Raw genomic sequence first — 27,505 nt, forward strand, 5'->3', positions numbered from 1 at the left:
TCCGTGGCCACGAGTCTCTCTCGGCCTTGGAAGAATGTCCGCAGTCCTCTCGGAGGCCACCTAAGGCGCGACAGAACTGACGTCCACCCGCCCCGAGAGACGCCCACCCCCGAGTGGGCGCGAGCCCGGAGGCGGGGCCGCGCTCGTAGGTGGGAACGCGGCGGGGGGCGGGGCCGCGCGGCGAGGTGAGCGCGAGGCCACACCCCGAGGTGAACGTGCCGGGGGCGGGCCCACACCCGACGAGGGCGCAAGGCGGGGGGCGTGGCCGCGCCGGGGAGCCGCCCGGACCGTTAGGCTTGCGCCAGCCGCCTCCGCAGGCGGCGCGCGCAGCCGCCCTCAGGCTTGAGGCGGCGCAGGGGTTAAGGCTGCCGGCGCCACCTGGGCGCTGCTGAGGAGACCCGCGAGCCGGCGAATCCCGCGCGGGCGCGGCGAACAGGTGCCCGCGCGCGTCAGGCGCCGGCAAGGGGCGGGGAAAGGGGGCGCGGCCGGAAGCCCGGGGCGGGGTGCGGCCGGCCCGGTAAGCGGGAGGCGCTGAGGGAGGCAGGAAGGAGCCCGCCCGGCTGCGCGGCGCGCGATGTGGAGCCGCCGCCTCGGCGCCTGCAGCAGCCGCCGCCGCCGCCGCTGCTGCTGGAGCTGCCGCCGAGCCGAGGGACATGGAGCGCGGCTGCAGAGAGCGGCCGCCGGCAGCAGCAACAGCAGCAGCGAGCGTCGCAGCGACAGCGGAGCGCAGCCCGCCCCGTGAGGCGCTGCCCGGCCGGCGGCGGCAGCGGCAGCAGCAACAGGGCGGCTGAAAACTCGGCGGCGGCGGCGGCGGCGGCGGCGGCGGCGGCGTTCCTCGCAACCTCCCCTCCCGCTTCGCTGCTCCTCGGTCTTCCTTTCCTCAGCCTTTCCCCTTTGCCACCCCCTCCTCTTCCCCAGCGCGCGCCGAGCGGCTGAGCCCCGGGGCGGGGGGAGGGGGCGCGTGCCGCCGGCGCGGGGGAGGGGCGGGCCGGCGCGCGCCGCGCCCAGGGCTCGCGGGGACCCGGGGGGCGCGTGCCGCGGCGCGGGGCGAGGCGCGGGGCGCGGGGCGCGGGGCGGCGCGGCGGGGCCCCTCCCCCCTGCAGCCTGGCGCGCGCCGGCCGGGCCGCACCGCTGCGGGCTCCGCGCGCGCGGGCCATGTCCGCCTTCTGCCTGGGCTTGGCCGGCCGCGCTTCAGCACCCGCCGAGCCGGACAGCGCCTGCTGCATGGAGCTGCCCGCCGCGGCCGCGGACGCAGTCGGGAGTCCAGCCGCCGCCGCCCTCATCTCCTTTCCCGGGGGCCCCGGGGAGCTGGAACTGGCGTTAGAGGAGGAGCTGGCGCTGCTGGCGGCCGGGGAACGGCCGTCAGACCCGGGGGAGCATTCTCAGGCCGAGGTCGGGCCTCCGGCCGAGGGGTCCGAACTGCAGCCGCCGCCCGCCCAGGATCCCGAGCTGCTGTCGGTGATCCGGCAGAAGGAGAAGGATCTCGTGTTGGCGGCCCGGCTGGGCAAGGCACTGCTCGAGCGGAACCAGGACATGAGCCGGCAGTACGAGCAGATGCACAAGGAGCTGACAGACAAGCTGGAGGTGAGGACGTCCCTCGTGGTGGGCTGGGTAGGAAGCGTGGGGAGCCACTCACCCACCCCATTCCTTCCTTGCTCACGCTGCCTCTACGGGAAACCACCCGGACGGAGGGGTAGGATGGAGGTTTTCAGTGATCAGGCCGGGACAACACTGAATCCACCTGACTTCAGCAAATGAGTCCAGGCACAGCCCCAGCCAGACCCGCTGTGGGCCGTTCTATATATGTACTGTACACTGCATCTGAAATAGAGCTTACAGTATGGCTAATTTATACAGCGCTGCGGTGATGTCTACACACAGAAATGAGAAAGTCGGGAAGCATTTAAAATATGCCCCAGGTTTCCAGAGTAGTTAATCTCTAATCAGGGTGTTAGCCTAAAGCCTTCCAGTTTTGGCGTTAAGGCCTCCAGATGCCCTTGTCTTAACTTCTCGGCAGCTCAGAGTTGTGGGAAACAACTGCCCCTAAAGGAGCTTTATATAGCCTTCAAATACTCAGGGATTAGGAAATGTGGTCCTATTGCAGAAATCAGGCAAGCCTGGGCTCAGCATGTGACTGTTGGTAGTGGATTTAATTTGGACCTCGGTATTTATGTGTATTTTGTATTTAAACAGTACCCTTCTGTGTTCTGGGCCTCATGCATGCAATTCAATGGCCAGTGCAATTTATGAGAACCATATTACTTTAGCTGTTATAAATACCTCTTAAAGTGTCTAAGATTTCTACCAATTTTCTGGACCAAAGTCTTTCAGAGCTATGCCTGTTTGTTTTCTTGCCCTTTCCTGGAAAAGGGCCTTGAGAGTGGTATGGAATGCCAGCCTTTCTAAAAATCAAAGAGATTTTTTTCAAAAGGGGGTGGGGGGGCATCTGTGGCAGTAGAGAGGAGCTTATTTTTTTCTGCCTGTGCATTTACTAATGTTACCCAGTATGGTTGCAACCAGTTCTTTTTCTTAGCTACAAGAATACAGTCCTGAATAAGGTGTGAAATTGACCCTAGTCGGCTTCTGTATCTATGCTACTGGTTGAACAGTCAGAATGTAGATTCAGAAACTTTTCTGTAATAAGATTTAAGCCTGTGTTTGTAGTCTAGTGACCTATCAATCACAAATTAGGAAGGAAAACAGGAAACCAGTGAAGGCCCTGTAGTTCAGTTGGCCTCTTAACTAGGTCTGCCAGTCGATGAACTCCTGAGATACCTCTCTGAAAAGTGGTTTGTGAAACCTATAGGTAGACTGCCAAAAAAGCAACCCAATGAATTGAATTGCTTAATTTTCACTTGAAATAGAGGTCTAAAATAAAAGGGTGTCTTTTTTTAAAAAAAATGGGATTCGGTTACATGACTCTATATAGAAGGACTACTGCAGAGATTTATACTTGTGATTTTAAATTCTTTCAGTGAGGGACTTGATTGAAGAGACAGCTAACTTGAAAGGAACATATCAGTTTGATTACTGATAGATTTCAGAGTAATTCTTAGTGTGCAATAACACACATCCTGGGTTCCATGCAGAGCCTTTGTACATTTCTTCAACAAAAGAAAAATAAAAATTCTGTAACAAGAAGGGTTCCTTTGTAAAAGAATAATCTTTGACTTTTTGTTATTAACAAATGGACAGTAATAGAATAGTTTAAAGCTCTTAAACTAGTTTTTAAAATCTTCATTCCTCTACAGGTTACCATGTGAACTCTACTGTTAAACATTTATTCTAATTTATGGAAGTTGTGGTTGCACAAGAGTGTGAATGTACTTAACACTATTCAGCTGTACACGTAAAATGGTTACGATGGTAAATTTTGTTATGTATACTCACATTTTTAAAATGTTTATTTTTTTAAAAGTGTGAGTATACATAACAAAATTGATCATTCCTGCAGATGAGTATTGGAAGGTTCTGTTATACTATTTCTTCAAGGTATATCTCAAGATGATCATTAAAAATTTTTAGTTTTTTTAAAAGTACATTTAGAAATATCTCGTAAAGATATTGTCATTGTTCCCTTGTTAATTCTTTTATTTCTTGTTAGTTGACAGAAACCTAGTAGAGAATGATTTCATTTGATACCTGCAAGTGAATTTTCCTCCCAGTATATTTTTTTAGGCAGCCTAGATTTTAGATTTTTAGATAAAATACTATCTGAAGTCTAACGCTGCCACTTTGCTATATTTTCAATTAAATTAGATATTTAAGAGTAGGGGACTGGCCCTTACTTTAAAAAGCATTTGTAATTTTCCACAAAATGTCAGTGGAGTCAAACACATTTTCTCATAGATTTGGTTTGAAAAATTAACACGAGTGGACTCCTAGAGAATGTTGGCTTAACTGTTAAATAATGAGACTTTTTTTCTTTAGTCCCCTTTGTTCCCTTACTATTTCAAAATTGGCACCATTCTAATTTGAGGACCAACAAGCCACTGTCAAGGTTTTTTTCTACCTATTCATTAGTTAATATTTGAATACCTTTCCAGTTCTATATGCCAAACCTAAGATCTTATTTTGTCATTTAAACCATAAAGTCTTGGGGATCGCTGGGTGGCTTAGCAGTTTAGTGCCTGCCTTCGGCCTGGGGCGTGGTCCTGGAGTCCTGGGATTGAGTCCCACCTTGGGCTCCCGGCATGGCTCCCTGCTTCTCCCTCTGCCTGTGTCTGCCCCCCCACCCTCTCTCTGTCTCTCGTGAATAAATAAATAAAACCTTAAAAAAATAAATAAAACATAAAGTCTTGATTTTATACTGCTCTCTCGTTGAGGGCACGTTTTTTAAAGTCCTTAATGGTTTAAAGATTAACAGAATATTTTTTAGCTGTGTATCTCTTAGGGTTAAAATGAAGGTTAAATTCAATTTGAAAGACTGGAAGATTTTGATTATTTTTTCCCCACCCTTAAATTGACTATATTGTATTCATTCACAGAATTATTTTCCCACATGCTTAAAAGTTCTAAAGTAATTTTTAAAAATATTTTATTTATTTAAAGATTTATTTATTTGTGGGGTGGGTGAAGGAGAGAGAATCCTGAAGCAGATTCCCCACCGAGCACAGAGTCCCATGTGGGGCTTAATCCCAGGACTCTGAGATTATGACCTGAGTCCAAATCAAGAGTCTGGGGCTTAACTGACTGAGCCACCCAGGCACCCCTTAAGATTTTTTTTTTTAGGTGATCTCTAGCCCACAGTGGGGCTCAGACTCACAACTGAAGACCAAGAGTCTCACACTCTACCAACCGAGCCAACCAGGTGCCCCCTAAAGTTTTCTTTTTTTAAGATTTATTTATTTATTTTAGAGAGAGAGAGAGACAGAGAGAGAATGTAGGGGGAGGGGCAAGGGAGGAGAGAGCTCCACACCTGGCTCCCATCATCTCAGGGCCCTGAGATCAGACCCCAGTTGAAATCAAGAATCCCATACTTAACGGACTGTGCCATCTAGGTGCCCCATTCTTAAAGTTATTTATTAAGATGTATTTCTTCTGGGGACACCTGGGTGACTCAGTCTGTTGAGTGCTGGACTCTTGATCTCATCTCAGGTCTTGATCTCTGGGGGGTGAGTCCATCCCCTTCCAATGGCTCCACACTCAACATGCGGAGTTGTTTTTTTTTTTTTATAGATTTAAAAAAAAATCTGCATCTACAGTGAGCCATTTTGCTTTTAAGTCTTATATCCACCCAAGTCCTTAGTTTTTTTCCCCCAAAATGTGAACTAAGACATTAACTCGCATTTAAACACTTCAGAAATTAAATATTTTGGTTTTTAACATGCAAGATCCCCTTTTTTCCTATTCCAGCTGAGAGTAAATTATCTCTTACTGCAGAGATAGTCTTTTTCCTCAACTACATTTTCTTCTCTCTTCCGTAGGCCAGTTCTTAATGATTCTAGTATAGTTTTTTAAAGGGCAAAACAAGTAAAATGAAAGTTATCACATAATGACAGTCACTAGTAGATTTGGGGAGGCAAACCCAGAGGCCCTTATTTGTATTCAATACTTGGCCCACTTTAAAAATGGTACTTTTTCATTGTATTTTTCAAGAACCATATCCTGGACTTAGGAGAATGGTGTTGCTTTTTTGATTCTTTGCAGAAATCCATTTTCTGTAACAACCAATGTTAGATGGGCTGATGATATTTTATTTTTTCAGAGTTTTCAGTAAACCTTATTTTTTTTAAGAATGGTTTCAAATTTACAGAAAACATGGAAAGATGGTACAGTAGGTCTCCATATGCTCTGCACCCAATTTCCCCTGTTATTAACGTATTGTTATGGTACACTTGCCATAATGAAAAAAAATCAACACTGATAAATTGTTAACTATATACTCTTTAGTTTTTCCTTAGTTTTTACCTATTGTGTTTTCTATTCCAGGATCCCATCCTGAATACATTGCATTTAGTTTTCCTATCTTAATTTCGTCTTTGCTGTAACACTTTCTTACACTTTCCTTGTTTTTGATGACCTTGACAGTCTTGCTGTTAACTTTCCTTCTTTTGTTTATTGAAAAATAACTAATATATAATGTAACATTATTATTCGTTTCAGGTGTAGATGTTAACTTTAAAATAGCATATAAACTAAATAAAACATATACAATGACACATAATATAAAATAAAATGACATATGACCCCTGACTGTCATACTTCTAATATGCTGTCTAGAGTTTCCTGGTTAATTTAACACTTAGTTGAAAATACAATTTTAGGAAACCTTTATTTTCTCTGAGTAAACAAAAGGCTAGATTCTGTATGTTCTGTATGTTAATAGGAGAGTCTTGATTGTTTTTTTTCAGTGTTCAGGGAAACCTGAATTAGGAAGTTTGTCACATGACCAAAGAACTATAAGGACAGACTACACTGATCAGCACCACCTGTATCAACCCCTCCCCCAACTCCAAGTGGATTGGATTGTTTGAGTTGCTTGGTTGGGCTGTTCACTAACAGCTGTTTGCTGAATATTTTTAAGTCTCTCTGTTCTTTTAGAACACAAGCCTAATTTATCTGGCCTTTCAGTAACACTGTGATTACTGAGTTCTTGCTGTTGCCTTCTGCTCAGTCTTTCTCATTTTGGAAAAACTGAATAAAACCAAGTATCACAATTTTAGGATTGCAATTAGCATTTGTTTTTGCATTTCATCTTTCTGAAGTCTCTACGGTGACTAAAACATTCTCGTTTTTGGAGTTTAGCAGTGTGAGGGAAGTATAAAGCAGAAAGTTCTCATGCTGTTGAGTAGAAGTCCCTCCCTTGTCCTTCCTTTCCCTTACATGCTCCAAACTGAAGCTGTATAAAGTATAACTATAAAGTAATTTTTAAACAAATACAGTAGAGACACTGTATCCAAGTGAGTTATCTCCCAGAAACTGTCAACCTGGGAAACCATACATTTATTTTTGTAAAAACTGCCTTTACTAACGTGATCAGAATTTTCATTTTGGATCACTGGTTTTATCTTTTGGCACGTTATTTTGACTGCTTTGTCATGATATATTTTCATCTTTGGGGGATAAATTTGACTTTTAGATACATCAACAAGTCACTCAGCAAAAGAGAATAAGATGACAGGATGAAATGGAGTGATCTCTTTTTTAGACACATCTTAGATGTGAAGTAAGGGGATTGGTTTTCATTTTCTTGTATAACTGTACACTGGCCCTTAAGGCTTTCCAAAAGAAGCATTCCAAAAAATATTCAAGGAGTGAGAACTTGGGTAGAATAAGAGCATAGCTTCCCAAGTAGAAGAGATGACTGACTACCTTGAAGAAGAAGATTCCTGTGCTTATCTTAGCTTGTTGAAACAATAGCAGTGCTTGTTATCAACCTTCACTGCATCAGAATTTCCTGTAGAGCCAATATAGATAGGCAGATAGATGGATAGATAGACGCATGTCTAGGTTTCATCCCATTCCTAACCATAATCTTTAGGATTGGGGTCCAGGTGGGTATATGAGCTTTTCTGAGAGCTCCCCTTAATTAAGGACCATTGCTTTAACTTATTTTTATTTATTTATTTATTTATTTTTTAAGTTATTTTATTTTATTTTATTTATGATAGTCATACAGAGAGAAAGAGAGAGAGGCAGAGACACAGGCAGAGGGAGAAGCAGGCTCCATGCACCGGGAGCCTGATGTGGGATTCGATCCCGGGTCTCCAGGATCGCGCCCTGGGCCAAAGGCAGGCGCCAAACCGCTGCGCCACCCAGGGATCCCTAACTTCTTTTTAATATACTCCTTGGGGTATAGACTTTGCTTTCTTGTACATAGTGTGCTTTTTTTTTTAAGTAAATATTTTATTTATTTATTCATGAGAGACACACAGAGAGAGAAGCAGGCTCCATGCAAGGAGCCCGATGTGGGACCCAACCCCAGGACTCCAGGATCATGCCTTGGGCCAAAGGAAGGCACCAAACCACCGAGCCACTCAGTGATCCCCCATAATATGCCTTTTAAGTAGAGCATACTTGCCTCTGTAAAGAGACATCCATATTTATCTCACAGAAACAAATAGATATTTCCTTCAAAAGCATCCTTTTTTATTGAGCTGCTACTTTAAGACACCTGTACTTTTACTGCATACCATTTGTCACACACAACTTACTCCTTTTATCAGTCTTTTCCACTAGAATGGAAGCTCCGTAAATCCAAGGACCAGGTCTGTTTTACTCTTCACTGTATCCCCAGCACAGTGGCTGACCCATTGGCACTTAGAATGGTATTTAAGGTACTTAAGAAAGAATGGATGGACCAGAAATAAATATACAAGGCTAATGATTTAAAGTAGACCTGAAGCTGAACTTACTTGATATCGAAATACAATGCTGTATATCACAAAAAATATTTATTGAATTGTGATTTAGAGCACTAAACAGAGTCAGATGATTTAAACACAATCCTAGCTCTGCTGTTTACTAGTATTGACCTTGAGCTTGTTACTTGACCTCTTATCTTCTGTTACCTCATTTGTAAGAAAAGATGGTTAATCTGAAAGATCTCTGGAGTTCTTTCCATTCTCTGAAAATTCTTTGATTCTAAGTGCCTGGTATTATGCCAGGCATAATAGATGATTCCAAAAGAAGCCTTAAGCACTCATCTTAAGTTGTTTAAATGTATAGTTCACCAGTTAATTGGATGACTTGCTGAATTTCAAGTGAATTCCTAAGTCTACAATCCCATTTTCAAGGACAAGAATAAACATAGTAATATTAAGCATTTTAAATAGGAATGACATTCTCTTTGTGAAACCAACTCTTTCTCTACTGTGAAAGAAGGGAATATTTTCATAGCTGTGAAATGGGCAACTTTTCCCATGTGGCAGAGTGTTTCTTTGTGCTGACTGACTGGGAAAGAGAAGTTAGGAAAGTGTGAGAAGAGAAAACAGGAAAAGACTGCAAATTTTGAACAATTTTAAAATCTCTTTGCTTCTCACCCAGCACTTAGAACAAGAGAAACATGAACTAAGAAGACGATTTGAGAACCGAGAAGGGGAATGGGAAGGACGTGTGTCAGAACTGGAGAGTGATGTGAAACAACTTCAGGATGAGTTGGAGAGGCAGCAAGTTCACCTACGGGAAGCAGATAGAGAAAAAACACGAGCTGTCCAGGAATTATCAGAACAGAACCAGAGGTTATTGGATCAACTCAGCAGGGTAAGTCACAAGTTAAGAATTTATGGTATCAAATATTGAAAGTGGAAGCCAGAGTGACTGTGTGATGTCAGTCATACATATGGTAAGGGTAGTTCTGATTTTTGTTGCCTTTGGCGTTGACATCAACAAGTTAAATATTTTTCACCTGAGAACTTTAGCTATATGAACTAGGAGTCAGGAGCTAAAACCCCTATCTGTCATTAGTCAGCTGTGAGACTTTGACAATCACTTAACTTGGGAGTTTTTTCGTTTTTAAAGTGAAAGAGCTGTGCCTAATGATTTCTGGTGTTCAGAAAGCTCTAAAGGTCTGATTCCTTACTTAGAGTAATTAAGTCTGTCATAGACAAAAGTATGTTAATGCATTTAGTTCAAATATTAAATGGTGCCTTCTTTAAACTGAAAACTTGGGGAAAATTACTAGAGCAAATGATTTTCATTGATGTTACATTTGTGAATGTACATTTCTTCATATTTAAATGTGAAAGGAGATATGTGTGTGTCTGTATTTAAAATTTGTTCTTTTTATTTCATATTAAGTAAAAATTGTTTACTTGTACCTGTATAGGGTGACATGATAAAAGTATTAATTAACCAAGGTCAAAATTACAAAATCATTGCAAAGAAGTTTGAGCGCTGAATAGGTAGAAATCTAATTTAAATACAGAACATACCTTTATAACAAATGCAGGAATGTTGTTAATGCCCTGGTCTCCAAATCCACCTACTTTTGAAAATTAAAAGCTGAATTTGCTATGGTACCTCAGTCCTTCTTATGTGTTGAAAAAAGAACTGTTAACTCTTTAGTCATCAGAGGAATAAAGAAATTCTAGTCTGGTGTCATTCCATAGGTCATGCTTAGATCTTTGGAAAAGGCTTAGCTAGAGCAACACATGGTAAATTCTTGGCATTTCCACTAATTCAGTGGGTAGTAATGTGTGACCTTATTTCATTAGTTTGTCATAGTTGCTTCCCATGGATACTCTGAGACTGGTCAAAACCTTCATGCCTCACTAGGAAGTGTGAGGTAAATGCTACTACTAGAGAAAGGGGAGAAGAGGTTGAGGAGAGACTGGGAGTGGGGAGGAGGGGGAGGGAGACAGGGAAGAAAGGGGAAAAAAAGATGCCTAATACCTTGGAAAATAGCTGCTTGCAGGAAATATCAACACATGTGAAAGGTGAGAATCCAGATGATAGGTAGAAATAAAGATCTTACCTGCACACCGCCCCTCTAGGGGATTGAATCATCATTTGATTATCTGGAAAGGAAGAATTGGACAGTTCTTCAAGAAGTTGTTTCAAGGTCAGGTTAGTAGCAACATTTCTGATTCAGTTCTAAAACCTTTTGCAACAACTGGGAAGGGATTTTGTAAGATTTTTTAGGTTTTGAGTCTTCATTCATTACTTATGAAAAATTAAACTAACTGGATACACCTAGCCAGATTTATTTGTTCAGCAGCGTTGACTTAATACTTAATTCTGCACAAGTGTTTCTTATGGACACCTATGCAAGGAATACAGCAAACCAGAATGATTAAAGGGGAAATTATTTCTTGGGGTAAGTTCATGTTATAAAATAATGTGAGCATAAACAGTCTCAACTCTGCTTTTCGATCTGGTGAAAGATAGATGGCCAAGAGAGATGAAGGGAGAAAGCAAATATTAACATGACATAACAAAAGAGCAGAGAACTTGGGATTTACATGGATGTTGAATCTTGGCTCTGCTTCTCATTGACTGGATGACTTTGTGCCTCACTTATCCATAAAATGGGGATAAAAATATGTACCTTATATAAATACCATTGAAATGAAAGTATGATAATGTGTTTATGTTATGCTGAAGCATATGAAGGTAAGGATTTTAATGTTGACAACTGTTTTAATGAAGCAGTGTCTTCGTAGTTGAGGTTCCTTTGCCTAATTTCTCTGTAGAAAATCCTGGTAAGCTGTTCCCAAAAGGATATACAGGGATAGCATTTCTACTAGATATAGATTCTTGTTATCCTTTCTGGCCTTGAATGTAGGCCCTTGGTGAGTATTGAGGCTTTTTTTTCCCTTTCTCTTTTTAAGCAGGACAAGCCCCAGGGGTTTCCATCAGCAGCCAGTTTAGATTGTATTTTATCATTTTATTAACTGGGTATTCAGGACCTAGAGGAGTTGAGTACTTTGAAGTGAATTAAGATTCTCCTTGAACAAGATAACAACCAGCAGAGGTAGTAGAAGAACAGGATTTTTTTTTTTTACAATGTATTTAACATTGTCTTTATAAGCATGAAATGTATAATATATAAAGTGTAGTACAATATTTCTGTGATGCTTTAGTCCAAAGTATTTTTTTTATTTTAAAGTTCATTTTTTTTAGTAACTTCTGTACCCAAAGTGGGGCTTGAACTCATGACTTCGAGATCAAGAGCTGCATGCTCTTCACACTGAGCCAGTCAAGCATCCCCAAAGTATCTTTAAGTATATTTCTTTTGCCACAGTGGCCTCCAAAGTTTTGGTTTTTTTAAAAAAACAGCTCTATTGATATGTAATTTACAGACTATAACATTCATTTTTTGAAGGTATTATTTACTGGGTTTTAATATATTCAGAGTTGTGCAACCATCACCACGATTTAATTATAGAACATTTCACCCCCTGAAAGAAAGAAATCCTTTTTTTTTTTTTTTAAGAAAGAAATCCTATACCCATTAGTAGTCACTGTCCATTGCTCCTAACCTGCTACTCCATACCCTGACTTCCTAGTAACCACTAATCTGCTTTCTGTTTCTATGGATTTGCCTATTCTGGACATTTCATAGAAATGAAATCATATATATGTGATTCTTTTGTCTGGCCTCTCTCCCTTAATATGTTTCAAGGTTCATCTGCATTGTAGCGTATATCAATACCTAATTTTTATGGCTGAAAAATATTCCATTGTATGGACATAACACATTTTGTTTCTTCATTAGTTGATGGACATTTGGGTTGTTTCCATTTTTTTGGCTATTATGAATAAGGTTGCCATAAACATTCATGTACAAGTTTTTATGTGACCAAGCTTCTTTTCAGCTCTAACATAGGATGCTGAGAGCATATATATCACATAAACTTCTGGATCCTCATTATCATGAAGGAAGAGATAGGTATTCTAATCTTATAGCTGGGAAAACTTGAGAGACAGAAAAGCATGTGGCTTTTTTAAGGCTTTTCTAATTTAAGACTCAGGGTTTCTGTGCCTCAGTTTCACATTTCTGAGGCAGCAATTAAGATCACAGTTGGAGCCAGATGGCCCTGGGCCACATACCAACTCCTATTACTAGCTGGGTGAACATGGGAAAGGTTTTTCACCTTTTTTCACCTTAGTTTCCTTCCTCGTAACATAGAAACAATTATTGCTATTACCTGGTAGTGTTTGGAGGACTGAGATAACATATGTAAAACTCCAACTATAGTGTCTAGCATATTGTAAGTACTTAGTTGATAGTAGCCATGATTTATAATTATCGTTTCTTTGCGTAGAAGGGATTTTTGTATCTAGTCAAACATGGATTCTCTAACCTGATGACAAAAAAATCTGAAATGTCCCCAGCATATATTAGTGCCTGAAAATGTTTTGTCTCACAATTAAATCTCTATTCAGAAATATTTGAGTAAAAATGATCCTTCTAGGAGTTGAGTCAAGTTCATTCTATGGCATCTTGTATCCTCTAGAGTATCCTTCATATACTCTGGGGATACCATTTTTTGAGTTTATTTGTTCATTTTGGGTAAAATGCCCTCTAAATTCTTTCCTAGTGTCTAAGATTCTGTGAGTCTTATCTTTATGAAACTCAGGCTGACATATTTGGAAAATGTGTAGTTCAGTTTTGGAGTTATAAAGTAACACCATGATGGCATTGACAGTGGGGTTTAATAGGGCGTGTTAGACACTTATAATCCTACCTCAAAAGTAGAAAGAATACAATGGGTCTTGCTTTTGGGAAGAGAATAGGAGAGACATGGGCTATGCTTGTCGCTTAAGAAGAGTATTTCATGTAGAACTTAAAGTGGAGGTTTTTTGAAAATCCCTCTGATACATGTCTAATACAATACTTTTTGTTAGCATTATAGCAGAATCCTCCAGAGAGCCCCTAGATGATTTTCTCCCCAGCAGTAGCAGCAAAACAGAGTGTTCTGATCAGTGTGAAAGTGTTCTAAAGTGATCTTTCACTAATTTAACCTGCTGCAGCTTATACCACAGTTTAGGACCTGTGGAAACGTCTTACAGTTTGTGTGTAGGGCAGCAAGCCAAAATAGGGATTTCAACAGTATAGACACAGTCTTGTTCATAATAATGTCAGTAACCCTTTCAGCCTTCAGAAGCAGTTGATGTTAAGATATTTTCAAAATGAATCTCCATAGTATTAGAAACTTCAGTAAGAGTTAAGTCATTTTCACAGTTTGTACTAATTAAAACATTGCTCACGCAACTTTGTAAACACTAAGGTCAGACTTGTTGACCAAAGAATAGAAAAAATTATTGATTTCTTCTTAAAAAAAAAAAAAAAAAGAGGGGGAGGATTTAAAATTGCTTAGGGACTTCTAAAGTTTTCCTTCCCCGAAATAGATAGTTCTAGAGTTTGTAGAAACTGACTAGGAAATTTTCTTATACTTTTCCCCTACATTTTTATACATGAAATATCATCTGTACCTTTAACCCCCCCTCCTTCCCTTGCTTCTCATCCTGCCAACAGCAGAACCATATGCTTAATCCTAATCGCATTTTCTCTACTAGGGGTCAGAGCTTCATACTGCAGGACTGAATATATACAGACTTAATGACTGTTGAGTATGTACTGGGCTATAATACAGATTTTTGCTTTTTCCATTTAAAAAAACATAACAGGGCAGCCCCGGTGGCATAGCGGTTTAGCGCCGCCTGCAGCCCAGGGCGTGATCCTGGAGACCCTGGATTGAGTCCCACGTCAGGCTCTCTGCATAGAGCCTGCTTCTCTCTCTGCTTCTCTCTCTCTTTCTCTCTCTCTCTCTGCATCTGTATGAATAAATAAATAAAAATCTTAAAAAAAAAAAAAAACATAACAGGGCAGCCCAGGTGGCTCAGCGGTTTAGCGATGCCTTCAGCCCAGGGCGTGATCCTGGAGACCCAGGATCGAGTCCCATGTCGGGCTCCCTGTGAGCCTGCTTCTCCCTCTCCCTGTGTCTCTGCCTCTCTCTCTCTCTTTCTCTCTCTCTCTCTGTCTCTCATGAGTAAATAAATAAAATCTTTAAAAATATTTTAAAAACCATAACATACTTCAAACAGAAAACTGCAGAGAATGATATAAATCCAACTTCATAAAATCTTAATATTTTGTTGTATTCGGTTTTTTTTATTTTAATTTTTTAAAGATTTAATTTATTCATGAGAGACACGGAGGGAGAGAGACAGAGACATAGGTAGAGGGAGAAGCAGGCTCCATGCAGGGAGCCTGATGCGGGACTCGATCCCAGGACCCCAGGATCACACCCTGAGCTGAAGGCAGTCACTAAACCGCTGAACCACCCAGGCATCCCTGTATTCAGGTTTTTTAAAGAGATAAAACATAATTGATACATTTGAAGGTCTTATGTCCTCTCCATTTTTCCATTTATTCTTCTTATTCATGTGTTTGTACTACATACATGTACACGTGTGCATGCATGTGAACATATATATCCTATTATACATTCTATATCCACTAAAAATGTATAATAATATTCCCATGTTTTAAACATAGTAAATGGCAGCATCATATTCACACCATTCTACACTTCATTCTTTTTGCTCAAGGTTACGTTTTAGGGCTTGACCTATATTAATAAATACAGTTCTAGTTCACTTATTTCAAATGTTTGTTATTTGTGCAATAACACAAATATATTTGTACAAAATATTTCCATTCTTTTTTTGATAAACATTTTTTTGATAAACATTTAAGTTCCCAATTTTTCATTATTATACACTTTCCTATAGTGACTGTTCTTGTGGTTTTGAGTTACGTGGTTAACCTAGGAGTGGAATTGCTTGGTTCTAGAGTAAAGACCTCTTCGGCCTCATGAGATATTGCCAAATGACTCTCCAAAATTGTTGTACAAATTTACATCTTCACATCTTCAGCAGTGTTTGTGAGAGCCAGTATGTGTGATTGTTCACATCTTCACTGACACTTGGTTACTTGTCCAGTCTTAAAAATCAGTCTCCCATGGGATCCCTGGGTGGCGCAGCGGTTTGGCGCCTGCCTTTGGCCCAGGGCGCGATCCTGGAGACCCGGGATCGAATGCCATGTCGGGCTCCCGGTGCATGGAGCCTGCTTCTCCCTCTGCCTGTGTCTCTGCCTCTCTCTCTCTTTGTGTGACTATCATAAATAAAAAAATAAAAAAAAATTTAAAAAAAAAAATCAGTCTCCCAGGGATCCCTGGGTGGCACAGCGGTTTGGCGCCTGCCTTTGGCCCAGGGTGCGATCCTGGAGACCTGGGATCAAATCCCACGTCGGGCTCCCGGTGCATGGAGCCTGCTTCTCCCTCTGCCTGTGTCTCTGCCTCTCTCCCTCTTTCCCTGTGTGACTATCATAAATAAATAAAAATTGAAAAAAAATCAGTCTCCTGTATGTGATACGGAATTTTTATTCTTTTCTTTTTTTAATTTTTATTTATTTATGATAGTCGCACAGAGAGAGAGGGAGAGAGAGAGAGAGAGAGGCAGAGACACAGGCAGAGGGAGAAGCAGGCTCCATGCACCGGGAGCCCGACGTGGGATTCGATCCTGGGTCTCCAGGATCGCGCCCTGGGCCAAAGGCAGGCGCCAAACCGCTGCGCCACCCAGGGATCCCCGGAATTTTTATTCTTAGGGGTTTCAAAATTTTTTATTGTTTTAATTTTTATTTCATGAATTGCTAGTGAGGTTGGACATCTTTTGTTTTTGTTTATTGTGAATTGCCTGTTTATATCCTTCACTTGTTTTCTTACTGGTGTATAAGTATGTTTTTACAAGTTCTTGGTACTATTCTATTTTCTCTTTGTTTCTGGAATATTTTACTAAACAGAAGTGTGCCCTTTCAGTGAAGTTAAATTTATTAATTATTTCCTTTATGCTTTATTCTTTTGTGTTTTGTTTTATCCCGTTTTCCAAGTCTTAAATGTATTTTCCCATATTAATTACTTAAAAACTTAAGGCATTTTACATTTAGATCTTTAATCTGTCTAGAACTTTGTAGTGTGAGATGACATAGGAATCCAGTTATGTTTTCTATATGGATTACATCTCAACACTGTTTATTTCTCCATGGATTTCCAATGCTATATGGATTTTTTTTTAGCGAAAAAAAATCCTAACATTTATTCATGACTGAAGAGCCAAGATAACAAAATAAAGATTTCAGAAGGTTTTAGAAAACTATAGTGTGCTAGGGCTGCTGTGCTACGAAGTACCGCAGACTGGGTAGCTTAAACAACAGAAATGTATTGTCTCACAGTTCTGGAGGCTGGAGGTTAAAATCAAGGCATCATAAGGGTTGATTTCTCTCTAGGACTATGAAGGAAAGATCTGTTCAGATCTTGCTCCTTGGCTTATAGATGGCTATCTTCTCCTTATGTCTCTTCCTTTGTATGTAACTCTGTTTCCAAATTTCCTCTCTTTATAAGAACAACATATTGGATTGGGGCCCAGCCTAATAACTGCTTTTTTTTTTTTTTTCTAATAACTGCTTTTTAATTGGATTGCCACTGTAAAAAAACTTTGTCTCCAAAAAGGTCATTTTCTGAGGTACTGGGGTTTGGACTTTAACATAATGAATCTCAACCCATAGCAACCATTTTGAGGTGTTTCTTGCCAATAGGTCCGACTCTTGGATGGATGTTAGTGCTATGTGTGGTAGGTGTTCACAGGGATGCCACTTTCCTTGCAGGTTCCATACATTCAATAATATATGGTCACACCAAAGATACATATGCCTGTGACCATATGACTGAGGGCTACTATGACCAGTGGGGAGAGATTTCAGATGCTTTTGTACTCTTAATTGTAGTCTTTGAAAATGTTCTAGATCTACCTCTTTCTCCTTTAATGACTAACTGGCTTTCCATTCTTTTGAAAAGTGAGATATTTATTTATTTATTTCTCCTTTAATTTAACATTCAGTAAATATTTATTGAATAAGGCACAGGGGATACAGTGGAGAACATAAGACGTATGATATGCGAAGCTTGTAGGAAGAAGTATATAAATAACTAAACAAATCCACAAGATAATTATAGGTTGTAGTAGGTCCTATGAATGGTGATGTGATGGCAAATGGCCAGAAAGAAGAGAGCAACTTTAGAAAGGGCAGGTAGGGATGGGTTCTCTCTGAGGAGATAAAATTTGAGGTGAGACCTGCAAGGGTGAAGAAGCAGCCATAGAAGAGATGGAAGAATAGCATTCTTTGACGGATGCTATTAGACTGCAGAGTCTTTGGGATCAGGGACTATGGTCTGGATATACACATCTGGCTTGTTTATTGTTTGTTATAAACAGGTATCCAGTGGAGTGAGCATTAAATAAATGCTGGTTGTTTTTTTGTTAAATGACAAGCAAAGATACTTAATAAAGGAATGTTTAGAACTATATCTTTCTGAAAAATATACTACCCTTTCATGCACTCTCTTGAGGTACTCTGGACTGTTTCAAATGCATTCTTAGGCTTATGTGTGCTGTTTGGAAACCAGTGATCCAAGAGACTGGATGTCAACACTGTGACAGACAAGGTACCGATAATGGTGACTCAGTTGCCTAGACATCTAGTGTTGTCTTCATAGATACTCCTGGAATTGCATAAAAACTCAGCCTTCCTGGGCAGCCCTGATGGCCCAGCGGTTTGGTGCCGCCTTCAGCCCGGGGTATGATCCTGGAGACCCGGGATCGAGTCCCACATCGGGCTCCCTGCATGGAGCCTGCTTCTCCCTCTGCCTGTGTCTCTGCCTCTCTCTCTCTCTCTCTCTCTCTCTCTCTGGGTGTCTATCATGAATAAATAAAATCTTAAAAAAAAAACAACTCAGCCTTCCTTGAATTGAGAAGAGTGACTACAAAATGAACAGAGTTTTTGTGTATTTTTTATTTTTTATTTATTTTTTATTTATTTTTTATTTTTTTTATTTTTGTGTATTTTTTTTTAAAGATTTTATTTATTTATTTGACAGGGAGAGAAAGAAAGCACAAGCAGTGGGGCAGCAGAGGGAGAGAGAGAAGCAGGCTCTCCATTGAGCAGGGAGCCTGACTGGGGGATCCCAGAACCCTAGGATCATGACTTGAGCCAAAGGTACATATCTAACTGATTGAGTCACCCCCAGAGCTTTTGTGTATTGACTTAAAGCCTGCAAGTACTTTTGTGTTGTGCTGTGGTTTCTCCAGTAACCTTTATGTTGGTCAGTTTCTGAGTGACTGGCCCTGTGGTCTTCTGACCTTGCTAATGGAGATAGAAATCAGCATTTTAGGTTTTACGAAAAAACTTTGTTGTCTCATAGGAGGATTGGCTATTATTTGGGTTTGGATGTCATTATGGCTCCCTCTCTCCCTTGCTGGGTGTATACACTCTAGACAAAAGACCTCTCTCTCTACCTCCAGCTGTCTTGTCATCTTACCTATCTTAAGATCCAAAATGGCCTATAGTGTGGAGACTGTCAAAGGTTTCCCTTTGGAAATCTGATAGTGACTGCTTTTGAACAGTCTCACGAGGATGTATAGTTGTTCTGTGTGCAGCCCTGGGTGCTAAACTCTTGAGAATTCACCTTAGAAGTCATTATCTTCTGGCACCTGGGTGGCTCAGACAGTTAGGTGTCTGACTCGATTTTGGCTCAGATCATGATCTCAGGGTCATGAGATTAAACCCTGCATTGAACTCTGCAGTGAGTAGAGTCTGCTTGAGATTTTCTACTTCTCTGCCTCTTCCCTCTGCTCTCATGTACTTTCTCTCTCTCTCACTCTCTCTTAAAAAAAAAAAAATCGTTATTTTTCTCCTTTTTTTTTTTGTTAAATTGTATTTATTTATGATAGACATAGAGAGAGAGAGGCAGAGACACAGGCAGAGGGAGAAGCAGGCTCCATGCAGGGAGCCTGACACAGACTCGATCCCAGGTCTCCAGGATTAGGCCCTGGGCCAAAGGCAGGTGCTAAACCGCTGAGCCACCCAGGCATCCCAGTTCTTTTCCCTGTCATTGCAGTTCTGTAAGTGTCTCTAACAAATCTCTCCCTCCTTCCTCACAACCAGAATTTGATCATGTGCCTAGTCACTGTGGCTTTGGGTATTACTAATTGTGCCAAAGGGAGAACCTGTATTGGGGGCAGTATACAAAAAGACCTGTTCCAAAAGGTGTGTGAAACCATAAAAGATTGTTACTATAGAATCACAGATAGGGAGGGGGACAGAAAGAATTTAACAGGAAGTCAGGCATAGGTCCAAGACCAGGAGACATCAAAGCCTACATTTTAAACTGGAAGGGTTTAGACCAAGAGATGCCTGGAGGGATAATCTGGAGATGAGTAATGAAGAGCTTGAAATGAAGGAACAAAGATTCACTTGTAGTTAGGTGAAGCCAGGCAGTTTGAAATCTATTAAAATTTTGCACCCAGTGAAACTTAGTTTATCTAGCTAAGATAGGAGTAGCTTTTTTTTTTTTTTTAAAGATTTTATTTATTTATTCATGATAATCACAGAGAGAGAGAGAGAGGCAGAGACACGGGGAGAGGGAGAAGCAGGCTCCATGCAGGGAGCCAGATGTGGGATCTGGTCCCAGGTCTCCAGGATCACACCCCGGGCCAAAGGCAGGGGCTAAACTGCTGCACCACCCAGGGATCCGGATAGGAGTAGATTCTTAAGGAACTAAGCCTCGCTGAATATTTTTTTTAAATTTTTCTTTATTTATGATAGTCACGCAGAGAGAGAGAGAGAGAGGCAGAGACACAGGCAGAGGGAGAAGCAGGCTCCATGCACCGGGAGCCTGACGTGGGATTCGATCCCGGGTCTCCAGGATCGCGCCCTGGGCCAAAGGCAGGCGCCAAACCGCTGCGCCACCCAGGGATCCCCTCGCTGAATATTTTTTACAAGATATCAAGGATTCTAAGTTTGCCTCTGCCCTAAGTTTCCACTCATAGGTTTTTCATTTAAAAATGTATACAGTGCTTTTCCCCCCCAATGGCAAAAAGAACTCATGTTTCATTGTTAAGTAAATTTAGACAATAACAGAAATGTTTGATATAAACAGTGAAAATCCCCCATGATCCTGTCAAAATACTAATAACCTTTTGTATTTTTCCATGTCTCTCTTATACACTTTTCTGTTTTCGCTTTGTTCTTTATAAACAAAAATGTCTTGTTAATTTTTTTACTTACAGTATCTTGGAGTTTTTTTTTTTTCATATATTTTTTAAAGATTTTATTTATTTATAGAGACACAGAGAGAGAGGGGCAGAGGCACAGGCAGAGGGAGAAGCACGCTCCACGCAGGGAGCCCAACGTGGGACTCGATCCAAGGTCCCCAGGATCACACCCTGGGCCGCAGGGAGCGCTAAACCGCTGTGCCACCGGGGCTGCCCTTTTCATATTTTTAATGATTGTATATAGTATCCTACATTCAAAAGGGTATACCATAAAAAAAAAAGGGGGTATACCATAGTTAGTGTAACCATTTCCTATTGAAAACCATATGCATTGGTTACAACATTTTAATTATAAATGTTGCAGTGAACATCCTTGTTTACATTTTTGAACTCTTATATCAGCCTTTCTCTGGGATGGATTCCTAGAAGTGAGGTATGTAGGTCAAAAGATATATACATTTAAATTTTTAATAGATATTGTCGTGCCCCCCCAAGTGTTTTCATATTTTTATTCCCCCTAGCACTTACCTTTATTTTTTTTAAAGATTTTATTCATGAGGGACGCAGAGGCAGAGACATAGGCAGAGGGAGAAGCAGGTTCCCTGCAGGGAGCCCAGTGCTGAACTTGATCTGAGGACCCCAGGATCACGACCTGAGCCCAAGGCAGATGCTCAACCACTGAGCCACCCAGGCACCCTGCATTTATCTTTACGCTGAATAGCTTATCATTCTTCATGCATAAGCAGTAAAACTATAAAGAATGCTGAAGTAATTTTTATCACAAAATTAAGGATAATGATTACCTGAGGAGTGTGAAGGGGAGAGAGTTGTCATCATGGAAAGGTGCTTGGGGAGGAGGATATTCTGCTTCTTGGCATTGGTGGTAATTAAATGGATATTTGCTTGACAATTATTTATTAAACAGTACATATGTGTTTTATGTAATTGTCTTTATATATGTTTGGTAACAAAAAGGAAAAGTCATTCAACAAATATTTATGGTGTGTACCAGCTATGTATGAAAGCACTGTTCTGTGTAATAGAGATACTGTGGCGAACAAAATAAATTCCCTGTGAAAAATAATGTAGGAGGTTGACAGTAAAGAAAGAAATACATAAATAATATAAATGAGGAAGTGGTAAATGCTAGACATAAGGTATAGCCAGGTAAAAGGGAGAAAGTGGTAGCCATAGGGACAACTTAATTTTGGATAGGGTTGTCAAGTAGGAACCTTTGAAGAGATGAGGTTTGAGCAGACATCTGATAGATAAAAAGGAGTGCAAGAATATTCCAGGCATTTAAAAGCCTAGGAATAAATGGAAAGCAGGTTGATGTGACTGGAGCATAGTCAGCTTGGGAAGGGTGTAGGTGATGAGGTCAGAGGAAGTCTATAGCCATATTCTGTAGGGCCTTACGAAGCTATGACACAGATTTGGGATTTTATTCAGTGTGCTGAGAAGCCAGTGATCTGTTTCTGGCAGGGGAGCATCATGACCTAACTGATAACTGTTTTTAAAAGATTATGTTAGCTACTGTGGGAGAATGGATTGTGGGGGCCTGCGGTAAAAGCATGGAGATCATTGAAGGACTCTCCAAGGGGACAGTTGATGGTAGGTCATGGAGGTGGTGAGAAGGGTTAGATTGGGTGTATGTTTTGAAGGTAGAACCAATAAGACTTGTTAATGGGATGGATAAATGTGAGAAAGGGAATAAGGAAAGAAATAAAAAATGGTTCCTAGATGTTTGTCACGAGCTACTAAGTTAAGAGACCAAAGACTAGAGGAGAGGTAGGTTGGAATATAAAATCGAATAATTGTTTTTAGACTATTAAATTTGAGCTATCCTTTAAACATCCATGTTAGGGGCAGCCCTGGCGGTGCAGTGGTTTAGCGCTGCCTGCAGCCCAGAGCGTGATCCTGGAGACCCTGGATCGGGTCCCACTTCAGGCTCTCTATATGGAGCCTGCTTCTCCCTCTGCCTGTGTCTCTGCCTCTCTCTCTCTCTCTCTCTCTCTCTCTGCATCTCTATGAATAAATAAATAAAATCTTTAAAATAAAATAAAATAAACATCCATGTTTCACATTAGTAGAAAAATGAGAATTCTTTCATACTGAGGTGAAATTTTGAGTGAAATCTCCCATCTGAGCTCTCTGAGTACCTGCGATACTATTCTGGTGCTTTTGGTTAGGTTGTCACCTGAGTATTTACTCATTCAGAGCTTCTGGAGCTGTATTCTGATGAGTGCCCACTTTCCCTCCCTGACCTTGCCCTGTGATGCCCCATCTCCTCACCCACTCCCACACTCTAAGCTCCCAGAAAAGCTACTCTTAGTGAGTTGGTATCTGAGGTGTGACACATGTGGGAGGAAGTTGTGCAAACAGGTGCTTTGTCTGTTTCCTGCCTTTTGGGAGCTGTATTCCTCAGTCTGCCTCTGACAGTCTTCCCCACACACAAAGGATACAGTGTGCATACTAGCTGGAGCTTATCTTCCCTGAAAAGACTAATTTTCCTCTGAAGAGTAAACAGATCCCTCTTCTTTAAACAGCTCATTTGAGATTTGCAGCTCTGCATCTGGCACACTTCGTGAAGCAAATTTCTCCTGGGTTTCCTTCTCTGGGTTAAAGGCGTTTAAATAGTTGCCATTGGTGTCACAGTTGCTCTGCCACTGGTGGGTGACATGTAGCCATCCTTGCTTCTAGAGCCCTTTACAGTGAACAGCTGCTCATCAAAAGTAGTTTTAATTACTGAATGCACTTTTGTACCTTTTGGGGTAGGGGCTGTATTACTATTTTCTTTTTCAAATCTGCCTTATTTACAGGTCTTTGTGGAAAAAGACGAGGAGTTTTTAGTCAGCCTATCCCTGAAAGAAGTTATGAAAAAAAGATTACTTCCCAACCAAATAACAGTTTAAATTTCCAAAGGACATCATACATGGTACCTACTCAAATAGAAAGTAATGCTAGTTATTCTTTATTTGGCAAATAAGGAAACTGAGGATCAGAAGTTTAGTGACATTGCCCAAGGCCTTACACTGGTTACAGATTAACCACTGGTTTAAAGATTGGTTTTTGTACATTTTCAAGAATGGGTAATTGATCAGAAATAAAAACCTCCCCAACGAATTGTATTTCCATCTCGTTGAATTACTTTTTAGTTGATATTTGCTGGGTATTATTGTCTGGGATGCCCCTTAACTTCAGAGTCCCTGAATAAAATGAATCCAAAGGTTGGGATCCACTTTTTAGTAATTTCTGTTTGTAATGTCAAAGGTGTGCTAAAAGGATTGAAAATGATTTGTTGAGAGTATCACTTCAGCTAGAGCAGAAAAGGGGCTTTTGCATCTAGGAGCTCTCCTCTCTGAAGACAGTATTTCCAGCTTTTTCCAGATCGGTAGTACTGCTAATTAGTAGGTTAAACACATTAGGGTGGTAATTGCTTATTCTTTCAGCATATGTGTGTTTTTATTAGTGGAGTCATGCCTTGATTATTTGAACCTGTTCTTAATTATTTACAAGAGAAAGAGCCATGCCTGATTCCAGAATCTTCAGTTTGATAGTATTTACAACTGTATCTAGTTCTGATGATCTTTTTCAAAGAGGAGAGTCTAAGTTCTAGCATATTGTCTAAATTTGGGGAGTTGCAAGGCTCACAATTCAGATAAATCACTCTAAGAGTAGATCTTAATGCTTCTAGATTTGACATAGTGGCAATCAGCCTTTTTTTTTTTTTCTTTTGACATTGACTCTAGATTCCCTCCTCCCCTATAGACAGCTTAGTGTTGGAAGTAGAGTTAAATGAGCTGACTCTGCCTGATGTGAGATGGGGCCTTTAGATTTTATACCTGGCAAATGGGTTGCAGGTGGTAGCAAGATTGGACTTTATTGGCAGCAAACAATGCACTATTTTGTTATCTCTGCTGGTTAACTGATGGGTTCTGGCCTCTAATTAATGTTGCCATGGGGCACCGAGTGGCTCAGTCTGTTAAGCATTTGCCTTTGGCTCAGGTCATGAACCCAAGTCCTGGGATCGAGCACCACATTGGGCTCCCTGCTCAGCGGAGAGCCTGCTTCTCCCTCTGTTGCTCCCCCTGCTTGTGCTCTCACACACTCTCTGTCAAATAAACAGTCTTTTAAATAAATGAATAGTTTTGCCTTAAAAAAATGAAATATGTGTATTCAATGAGTAAACACAGTCAGCAGAAAAGTAGGTGGTATTTTGACTCTTGTAGCATCTTCTCCATTCCTCTTCATTGGAGTCCAGGACAATAATCCAACTCTAATTGTAATTTTCAGAACTGAAAAAGAACTTCTAGTCTAGCTGGACTAGTGGTTAATAAAATGTTTGCTTTTCAGAGATTCTGCAAATTTGATTGTTTTTAAGAACTTGTAACACTTTGAGGCACCATTACCAAAACAAATATCATGTACTCTCTTGAAATAGACGATGCCACATTTAACATATGAAAGGTATTTGGTACCTCAGTTTGTGCTGCCAGCTTACCTTGTCTTTGTGGAGACATTGGCATACTGCCTTCCTGTTGTCCATCTCTCATATGCTGTGTAAGATGAGCTGTGTAAAAATTGGTGGCATTTATACCTACTTCACTGGGTGAATAAAAAATGTATTTCCAGTACTTTATTTTTTTTAAGATTTTATTTGAGAGCGAGAGAATGAGAGCGAGCAGGAGCACGGGGCAGAGAGGACAAGCAAATTTCCCACTGAGCAGGGAGCCCAACTTGGGGCTTGATCCCAGAACCCTGGGTTCATGACCCAAGTCAAAGGCAGACACTTAATGGCCTGAGCCACCCAAGTGCCCCTGTGGATTTCAGTTTAACATTAAAGTACTGAAAACAGGGGCACCTGGGTGGCTCAGTTGGTTAAGTGTCTGCCTTCAGCTTGTTTCAGGATACCATGAGCCCAGCATCACAATGGGCTTCCCGCTCAGTGGGGGTCTGCTTCTTCCACTGCCTCCTCTCCGCCTTGTGCTCATGTGCACACTCTCTCTCAAATAAACAAATAAAAAATTTTAAAAACATAGTAAAATCCACAGATACATTATATTGTCTAATTTCAGATTTTTTAAAAGCCTCATTGTTTTTATGGAGTTCAAAAATTTTATGCACTTAAATGTATAAGATATTTAATATTAATAAAAGATTAGCTTTATCTGTTTATTGAGGCTTCAAATAAGATTTCATATGGAAAAGAGTTCTGAAAAATAAATAAATAAATAAAAAACCCAAAACAAAAAACCTCCACATAATTTGGAAAACTACTGGCTTAGGTTTTTGAGGGTTTTTTTTAAAGATTTATTTTTTTTAATTTTACTTTATTTTAAATATTTTTATTTATTTATTCATGAGAAACACAGAGAGATAGGCAGAGACATAGGCAGAGGGAGAAGCAGGCTCCCCTCAGGGAGCTCGATGCGGGACTCAGTCCTGGGATCCCAGGATCATGACCTGAGCCAAAGGCAGATGCTCAACCACTGAGCCACCCACATGCCCCTATTTATTTATTTTAGAGAAGGAGGAAGGGAGAGGGAGAGAGAAACTTAAGCAGATTCCACACTGAGCATGGAGTCCAATGTGGAGCTTGATCTCACAACCCTGAGATCATGACCTAAGCTGAAATGAAGAGTCAGACACTTAACTCATTGAGCCACCAGGTGCCTCAACATGTACATCATTTTGTTCCAAACAGAATCTATTGTGTTTTTTGTACTAAGGTAAGATCTCTGGTAATCACAGATTTGGGTAAATTTCTGTGATGCTGTAACTAATCCAGAATCAACAAAAATTTTTAAAGTCGGTGTATTGTTTAGATTGTCTTAGGGTAGGATAGACCCATTCATGGTTATATTAGGTAGGATAACACTATTATAAAAGACAAAACCCCAAGGTCTCAATGGCTTTACATAATAGAAATGTATCCCTCATTCCTATAAGTCCAAACAATGTTCCTGTTAACATAAGGAAAAAATACAGCAGCATGTTTTAATGGAAAGACTTGGCCTGGAAAACAGAAGACCTTCTTCTAGCCTCTGCTCTGTCACTTTCTGATCTTAAATATGTCTTTAGACTGGGTGTGAGTCAGTAAAACAAGGGGATTGAACTAAATGGTTCTTTCACTCTCTAAATATATACATATACATATATATGTCTCTACATACACATATATATGTATGTGATCTCTTTTAAACACAAGATTCTTTCTTTTTTTTTTTTTTTAAACACAAGATTCTTAAGGGGCATTCTCACATTATGTGGTATGTTATGAGTCTGGTAGCTTTGTAATGCTGTGTTCTTTACATGCAGAACCTATCCATCCTTCCCTAGAACCAAAGGCAGTACCCCTCTCACCAAAATTCAGTGCCTCTATATAGTGAGACCCAGAGAGGGTTGAGATGTTTGGTGCCACAATGAACTTTATTTTCCATTTCAGTCATGACACATAAGGTACTTTCCCTGCACATGACTGCTGTTGTGGGCAGTGAGGAAGTGTTTGCTTGCTTTTCCTGTTTAAGATTATGCAGCATAGTACTAAGGTTTTATGAGGCTGACATTCCCAGCCCTCTACAAGTAAGTCAGATTTTCCACATTGCCCTGGTATTACCAGTCACATTCAGTACTGCATGTTCGGCATTTGCAGAACTGGAGGAATTCCCCCCACACACATCTCACGTCATCAGTTGCTAGGTTACAGCTTTTTGCATTGTCCCAGTCTGGTGATGCTGCCATGGATACCAGTTATTTCTCTGCTTATGACATTGTTCTGGTTCAAGCTCAGAGCACAGGCAAGACGCAACTGTGATGTCAGAGATGTTTTAGCATATGGCTTTCCCTCTACGTTAGTGATAAGGTCTGAGTAATAGATACCAATTCCATGTCGTCTAACATTATATAAATTAAAGAAAGGAGGTATTAGCTGAATCCAAGACATGCT

The 27,505-nt window shown here is 40.9% G+C and overlaps 1 protein-coding gene across 7 annotated transcripts in view; it reads left to right on the forward strand.

Moving 5' to 3' along the window:
• The first annotated feature begins 1,062 nt into the window (after window positions 1-1,062).
• BICDL1 (BICD family like cargo adaptor 1) overlaps window positions 1,063-27,505 on the forward strand; it is a 109,849-nt gene continuing 83,406 nt past the window's right edge. For 2 of the 7 annotated variants that reach the window (XR_011994655.1, XM_072722989.1), the window contains exons 1-2: window positions 1,067-1,584; window positions 8,989-9,204. Coding sequence is in view for 4 of the 7 variants with exons in the window: in XM_072722989.1 (XP_072579090.1) it covers window positions 1,156-1,584; window positions 8,989-9,204 (645 nt within the window). In the remaining 3 variants the exon portion in view is untranslated. Of the gene's footprint in view, window positions 1,585-8,988; window positions 9,205-27,505 lie in introns of all 7 variants that reach the window. The other 5 variants (XR_011994653.1, XM_072722990.1, XR_011994654.1 and 2 more) reach the window with 3 other exon arrangements.

This window comes from Vulpes vulpes, chromosome 10 (genome assembly GCF_048418805.1).
Source record: "Vulpes vulpes isolate BD-2025 chromosome 10, VulVul3, whole genome shotgun sequence".
In the NCBI taxonomy this organism is placed as follows: domain Eukaryota; kingdom Metazoa; phylum Chordata; class Mammalia; order Carnivora; family Canidae; genus Vulpes; species Vulpes vulpes.